Below are 7,500 nucleotides of genomic sequence, written 5' to 3'. Positions count from 1 at the left end.
AAGGAAGGGGAGGAGCAAGAGGAGGAGGAGGAGGAGTTTAAAGGGCCAGTTCAGCCATGGCTCGTTCCAGTGGGTCAGTGGTCCAGTACTCGTGATCCCAGCCCAGGAACCAGCCCGTGAACGTGGGCGGCTCGAAGCTCTGCTTGATCTTCACGATGGGCGTTCTGCGATCTCTGCTCGCCGGGTCTGTCTCGATGTATCGCAGCGCTGAGGTGAGACACGCAAACACACGCACACACACACACGCACACGCACACACACACCATGTTTTCTGTTGTAGGTCTGGTCAACATATGCATACATACATAAATATAAATATATGTATGTATGATTAAAAAAATGCACAGAATCAACTAGATTATATTTAAATAGTCATTTCAAGCCTAATTATTTGTGATTTTAACTGCACAAGTAATCTATATAATCTGAATACATCCTCTAATCTGATTGTGTACACTCAGATCATTGGAATTTCATAGACAGGATAATCTGATGAAGACCAATGAATGATGGAATGAAAAGTAATCAGAGTTGAATCTGTGTGTTTACCTGAGGCCATGGCTTCAGTCTTCTCTTCCTCTTGGGCTTCGTTTCCGATCCAAACAAACACCTGACACAAATGAAAGAATTGTTTATATTGTTCTATGTATATATATATATATATGTTATTATATATAATTATATATACGTCATGTTCAGCTCAGGTTTGTTTACCTGCTCCCATGTGTCCAGGATCATGACGTCATCAGTGGCAAGGTCATCCTGGGTCATTTCCCCGGGGACTTCCTCAATCTGAGACAAAGACGATGATGATGTCATCGATGAATGTGAGTACAATGTTTCTTTCATTAAAATCACTTTAAAAAAAAAGCAAACACGTACAATGAAGTTTCCGGTCTTGTTGGAGCAGGCGAACAGACGCGGTGGATGAGCGTCCATCTTGTCCTTCAGTCTGGTAGAAGTGCGATATTTTGTCTTTCCTCCCAGAATCTCCCAGAACTGATCTGTGAAGACATTGTGAAAACATCGTGAAAACACAGTGAAAACATCGTGAAAACATCGTGAAAACACAGTGAAAACATCGTGAAAACACAGTGAAAACACAGTGAAAACATCGTGAAAACATCGTGAAAACACAGTGAAAACACAGTGACAACATCGTGAAAACATCGTGAAAACACAGTGAAAACATCGTGAAAACACAGTGAAAACACAGTGAAAACATCGTGAAAACTTTGTGAAAACATCGTGAACACATCGTGAACACATCGTGAAAACATTGTGAAGACATCACAAAAATGACATGCTAATCTATTAACTGACTGTGATAGAGTCAAGCAATGCTTAGCTTAGCTTAGTTTGCTAACTTATTAAATCTGAAAGTAAATATTAAGACTACTTAGCTGAACAAAGTTTTTTGTTTAACATGATCAATTATTATTATTAGAGGAAGAAGCAGCAGCTTCATCACAGAGTGAAGATGAAACAGATTTCTGTCTCACCTGTCTCTGCTCCCTCAGAGAGGTCAGAGGTCGTCACTCCCAGAATGCCACACAGCTGCTGAGCTCCCTGCTTCTCTGTGTCACTGGCTCCCACTCCCACCCACAGGAATGTGTCACCGGGCGTCACCAGGACGAAAGCGTCATTAGAGTTCAGGTTCGACGCCACGGCCTCCAGCTGCACACACACACGCACACGCACACACACACATGTTCATTCATGTAAATTCTAATTCTTTTCACTTCAACATTAAAGGTTTTCTAAAGGTAAACTGATTGATCAGCATTAATCGGGCCAATATTTTCTAATAATTGACAAGTATCACTATGACACGGTCTCCTTTATGTGTACTTTGTATTTTAAATATTGTCAGTTTACAGTGAAAGTGAAGTTTGTAAATCACTCACTCTCCCACACCAAAGTCCACAGAGAAAATCAGTGATTTTAACATCACACACACACACACACTGCTGCCTCCATCACTGAGTTCTAATGTCTTATTTTTGTGACTTCGGCATTAAAATCCTACATTTGGATTTACTTTAGTCACACAAAGTGACCACACGAGGCAGCAGAGGACCAGCAGCTAAAATCACTGATTTTCTCTCTGGACTTTGGTGTGGGAGAGTGAGTGGTTTACAAACACAGTGAGATAATAAACTGACCCAGGTTTCATTGACTGAGCCCTTTTTTTTTTCTTTGTGTTGTCACTGTTGTGTTTCCCTTCCGGCTGGTTGTGATGATCACATGATGACTCATGTTGTCACGTCACTCTCTCACCTCCACAGCTCTGGTGTGTCCTGCAGAGTTGGAGCGGACCTGGAAGAGTCGAGTCTCAGCAGGAGCAGACTGACCTCCATCTCTGGACGTCCCTCCTCTGTACACCACCATGGGCTGTCCTCCAAACACACTCATGAGGTGAGCGGGCTCCTTCCCCTGCACCACCCGCACCTTCTCACAACACAACCGCACAGTCAGTGACACAACACCACACGACATAACACAACCGCACAGTCAGTGACACAACACCACACGACATAACACAACCGCACAGTCAGTGACACAACACCACACGACATAACACAACCGCACAGTCAGTGACACAACACCACACGACATAACACAACCGCACAGTCAGTGACACAACACCACACGACATAACACAACCGCACAGTCAGTGATACAACACCCCACGACATTGTTCGTCACATTTTGGACGACATACTAAAGTGTGACTTGTTTGTCACATTTTGGACAACATACTAAAGTATGACTTTTTTGTCTCATTTTGGACGACATACTAAAGTGTGACTTGTTTGTCACATTTTGGACAACATACTAAAGTATGACTTTTTTGTCTCATTTTGGACGACATACTAAAGTGTGACTTGTTTGTCTCATTTTGGACGACATACTAAAGTATGACTTTTTTGTCTCATTTTGGACGACATACTAAAGTGTGACTTGTTTGTCACATTTTGGACAACATACTAAAGTATGACTTTTTTGTCTCATTTTGGACGACAAACTAAAGTGTGACTTGTTTGTCTCATTTTGGACGACATACTAAAGCATGACTTTTTTGTCACATTTTGGATGACATACTAAAGCATGACTTTTTTGTCTCATTTTGGACGACATACTAAAGTATGACTTGTTTGTCTCATTTTGGACGACATACTAAAGTGTGACTTGTTTGTCTCATTTTGGACGACATACTAAAGTATGACTTGTTTGTCTCATTTTGGACGACATACTAAAGTGTGACTTGTTTGTCTCATTTTGGACGACATACTAAAGTGTGACTTTTTTGTCTCTTTTTGGACGACATACTAAAGTATGACTTGTTTGTCACATTTTGGACGACATACTAAAGTGTGACTTTTTTGTGAATTTTTGGACAACATACGTATGACATTTATTTTCATACGTATTTTCATACATTTTCTCATTTTCCTCCTCACACAACACAACACGACAGCAGTGCAGCTAAAACACATCATGCTTTTCAAAATGTCTGCTGCAGTCTTTAAAGCAGACACAAGATGGCAGCGTTGAGCTGAGACACGTGTTCACAATCTGTGCCACAAAAACAGCTGTGTGTGTGTGTGTGTGTGTGTGTAACTTATACAGTGGGCTTTATTCAAAGGTTCATAATGTGGTTTTTAACACATTTATAATCATTAAAAGTTATAACTTGTGTTTTCTCACACTGACACTGTGATAAAATTGTTAAAATAAAACAGTTTAATGTCATTAACGTTAATCTTTTGTATGATTTAGTCGATTGTTTTTGTTTTTCTTTGACAGAAACAAACAAACATGGATTATAATGGAACTGTTGACACGGTGAAAATAATGTTTGTAAATGATTGATTTAATTTGCCAAATTAAAGCGGGAAAAGGCTTAAACTTATGATGACGTTTTAATTTAAAGAGAGAAAACACATATTAAAGTAAAACATTTCAGGAATGCTTTCAAAAAACTTTAATATCAAAAGAATTAAAGTGGTGACTGTAAAAAATGAAGTTTTAGTTATTTAATAGTTGTTGTTTTTTCACTTATTTTTAAAACTGTTATGGTTCAGATTTAACAGACATCATGAGCAGCATATTCCAGCAGGGGGCAGTGTAGGAGCTGTCTGTGTTTTATTATCTTAATCTGTTTATGACACAAACATAAACTTCCTCTCCACACTATATCATATATATTATATTATAGAATATCATTTATATTGTATTATATTACATTACATTATATTATTCACTCTTATGTATATAAACATAAACATGTGATCAAATATAAAAACTAAGGCGTCTCCCTTCAGATACATGTGGGCTCACTATTTGGCAAACAGTAAATCACTGTTACATAACATCTGATTCATGGTGAGTGAAGTGTGTGTTTGTTGTTGTTGTTGTTGTCTGTAAACAACTCTGTCAGGTTTACTTTGAAAAACACAAACACACACACATGAACACATGAACATGATAAGTGGAGACACACGTGTGGAGTGAAGGGCAAACACAGAAATGAATGAATGAACAGAAACAGGGCTGCAATAATGAATAATCAGTTACTAAATTAATCATCAACTCACTCAACTTTTAATCATTAAACAGTTTCTTTGATTTTTAAGTTTCTTAAATGTGAATTTTTCTGATTTGTTTTCTGCATAAAACAAAGAAATCGTTGAAAGTGAATGAGTGACAGATGATTTGTGAGTTTCAGCTCGTTTGATAAGATCCTGCATTATTGTAACTGTTCAATGAAGATCAAACAAACTTAAGCTTTGATTCATCAACTGTCAGAAAACATTGATCAGTGTTTGTCAAACGTCACAAAATAAAAATGATTTCACATTTAAGAAGCTGAAGAATCACAGAAACGTGGTTTAGATCATCATTGATTCATTATTGATTCATTATTGATTCATCATTGATTCATTATTGATTCATCATTGATCATTATTGATTCATTATTGATTCATCATTGATCATCATTGATTCATTATTGATCATTATTGATTCATTATTGATTAATCATTGATTCATTATTGATTCATCATTGATTCATCATTGATCATCATTGATCATCATTGATTAATTATTGATCATCATTGATTCATTATTGATTCATTATTGATCATCATCACAGCCCTAAAACACAGAGAAGAAGAAGAGGAGGAGCAGGAGGAGGAGCAGGGACACTACCTGAGTGGTTATAGGAGCACCAACAACCTGATGATACAGAGGAAATCAGGAACAAGCAGGAAACAAGAAAAAGAAGAAGGGAGGGAGCGAGGAGAGGAGGAGAGGAAGCAAGAAGAAGAAGAAGGGAGCGAGTGAGGAGAGGGGGAGAGGAAACAAGAAGAAGAAGAAGGAGCGAGGAGAGGAGACAGGACGTGACAGTGCTGCATCAGCCGCAGGAAGAAGACGCATTAATAGCAAAATGATAAAGAAAAATGGATGAAAAGAAACAGAGAAAGAAAAGAGGGAGGAGTTTAACCTGGACAGGACCGCCTCCCAGTTCATCATCCAGCTGTGCGCCGAGCAGAGCAGACGCACCGATCTCATCCTGACTGGAGTCCATTCCCTGCCTGAAGACACACACACACACACATGATTCAGGTCGATGTGTCGTGTGTAAGCAGCAGAAACACAAATGTCTCGTGTCTCACCACATGTAGATGATGTGTCCCTGACGTCCTCCATGATGGTAGTTGTACAGGATGATGTAACTGTCTCCTCCGTAAAACTGTCCATACGTGGACGGATCCACGGGAACTTTGTCCGCTGCCTCGATCCTCCAGATCTACAGCCAGAAAAACAACAAACTGCACAAGCTGCCAGAGACACTTGTCCATCAGAGCCTCAAACTCCTCCTCCTCGTCCTCACCTGTTTGTCTCCGCTGCCGTCGTCCACCATGCCGTGCTGTGCGGCCATGGCGGCGGACTCGTGCAGGCTGGCGGCGTCGAACGGAACCTTCTCTATGTTGGCGATGCTGTTGGCGATGTAGGCCACGCCCAGTCCCACCGTCTGATCCTTGTCCCTCCAGTTCTTGAAGAACTGCTTGAAGAGCGGCGTCTCGCCCATCTCAGGCAGGATCTGCACCTGCGTGTGTTTGGGGTAACCCATCTTCTTGATGAACTCGTCCGCCGCCTTCATAGCCGCCTTCCTCTCGTCCATGTTGGCGTCTTTGCCTGCGGAGAAAAAAAAAACAAAGATCAGACGCACATTCAGCAGATGAGGACGAATCAGCTGGAGATCAGGAGACGGTTCTGACGGTTCTGACCTTTCCACACAAAGATCTTCCCGTCTGAGCCGTGGTCCAGGATGAAGCAGTCGCCGGACTCCAGCGCACTCTGAGCAAACGGGTTTTCAGCCGCAACCAGAGCGATGTTCATTCCTCCACTGGCATTAGACACCTGAGGACATGACAGGGGACATCACTGACATGAGAGACATCACTGACATGAGCGACATCACTGACATGAGAAACATCACTGACATGAGCGACATCACTGACATGAGCGACATCACTGACATGAGATACATCACTGACATGAGAGACATCACTGACATGAGAGACATCACTGACATGAGAGGGGACATCACTGACATGAGAGGGGACATCACTGACATGAGCGACATCACTGACATGAGAGACATCACTGACATGAGAAACATCACTGACATGAGCGACATCACTGACATGAGTGACATAACTGACATGAGATACATCACTGACATGAGAGACATCACTGACATGAGAGACATCACTGACATGAGCGACATCACTGACATGAGAGGGGACATCACTGACATGAGAAACATGACTGACATGAGAGGGGACATCACTGACATGAGAGACATCACTGACATGAGAGACATCACTGAAACATTGTTTCTCTCACCTTATACAGTTTGGCTCTTTTCCTGTTGGAGGCGTCTGCTTTGATGTCGTCTGAGTCTCCGACAGGAAGATCTGGTTTAGGACCTAAAACCTAACACGCACACAAACACACGCAGACACACACACGGGCACACACACGCAGACACACGCGCACACACGCGCACACACACGCACACACACAGTGATTTAAAACAGAGACAATGAGACGTATTGAGAGATGTGATTTTGTGTTGCCGTGTTTCTGACCTCGATCATCCTCTCTCTCTCTCTCCCCTCCTCACAGACGTAGACCTTCGCTCGCCCGCTGCGCTCGTTGTCACGGATACCCTTGGCCACCTGCGTCGCCTTCAGCGTCTCAAAGCGGTTACTCTGTGACCCACACCACTGGAAAATCTCCTGCAACACACAACACAGCGGAGGCACAGGGACCAAACAATGATATACAAACCTTACTAATAACGTCAGGTAACACGTGAACATTAAAGATCAAGCGTTTGACTCACGTCTCCGAGGTCGACGATGAAACAGTCGCCGCGGTTGAAACTGTCCCAGGTCACCGCGACCTCTGTCGCCCGCACCGAGC

General features: G+C 41.9%; 1 protein-coding gene across 2 annotated transcripts in view; it reads right to left on the bottom strand.

The window, feature by feature from the left end:
* The window catches only part of LOC131445847 (gelsolin-like), an 18,727-nt gene that overhangs the window by 272 nt on the left and 10,955 nt on the right, over window positions 1–7,500 (bottom strand). The window contains exons 4-17 of one of the 2 annotated variants that reach the window (XM_058616548.1): window positions 7,421–7,500; window positions 7,164–7,313; window positions 6,919–7,008; window positions 6,297–6,429; window positions 5,900–6,204; window positions 5,682–5,815; window positions 5,510–5,600; window positions 5,215–5,241; window positions 2,281–2,451; window positions 1,503–1,677; window positions 883–1,004; window positions 715–792; window positions 555–610; window positions 1–212 (exon numbers count right to left, since the gene is read on the bottom strand). The exon at window positions 1–212 is cut by the window's left edge and continues 272 nt beyond it; the exon at window positions 7,421–7,500 is cut by the window's right edge and continues 82 nt beyond it. In XM_058616548.1, coding sequence (XP_058472531.1) covers window positions 38–212; window positions 555–610; window positions 715–792; window positions 883–1,004; window positions 1,503–1,677; window positions 2,281–2,451; window positions 5,215–5,241; window positions 5,510–5,600; window positions 5,682–5,815; window positions 5,900–6,204; window positions 6,297–6,429; window positions 6,919–7,008; window positions 7,164–7,313; window positions 7,421–7,500 — 1,787 coding nt within the window. In that variant the 3' untranslated portion in view covers window positions 1–37. The remainder of the gene's footprint in view (window positions 213–554; window positions 611–714; window positions 793–882; window positions 1,005–1,502; window positions 1,678–2,280; window positions 2,452–5,214; window positions 5,242–5,509; window positions 5,601–5,681; window positions 5,816–5,899; window positions 6,205–6,296; window positions 6,430–6,918; window positions 7,009–7,163; window positions 7,314–7,420) is intronic. The other variant, XM_058616549.1, reaches the window with a different exon arrangement.

Source organism: Solea solea, chromosome 19 (assembly GCF_958295425.1).
Source record: "Solea solea chromosome 19, fSolSol10.1, whole genome shotgun sequence".
Classification (NCBI taxonomy): Eukaryota; Metazoa; Chordata; class Actinopteri; order Pleuronectiformes; family Soleidae; genus Solea; species Solea solea.
The sequence above is the reverse complement of the archived record's forward strand: the minus strand, read 5'-3'. Positions and strand labels throughout refer to the sequence as shown.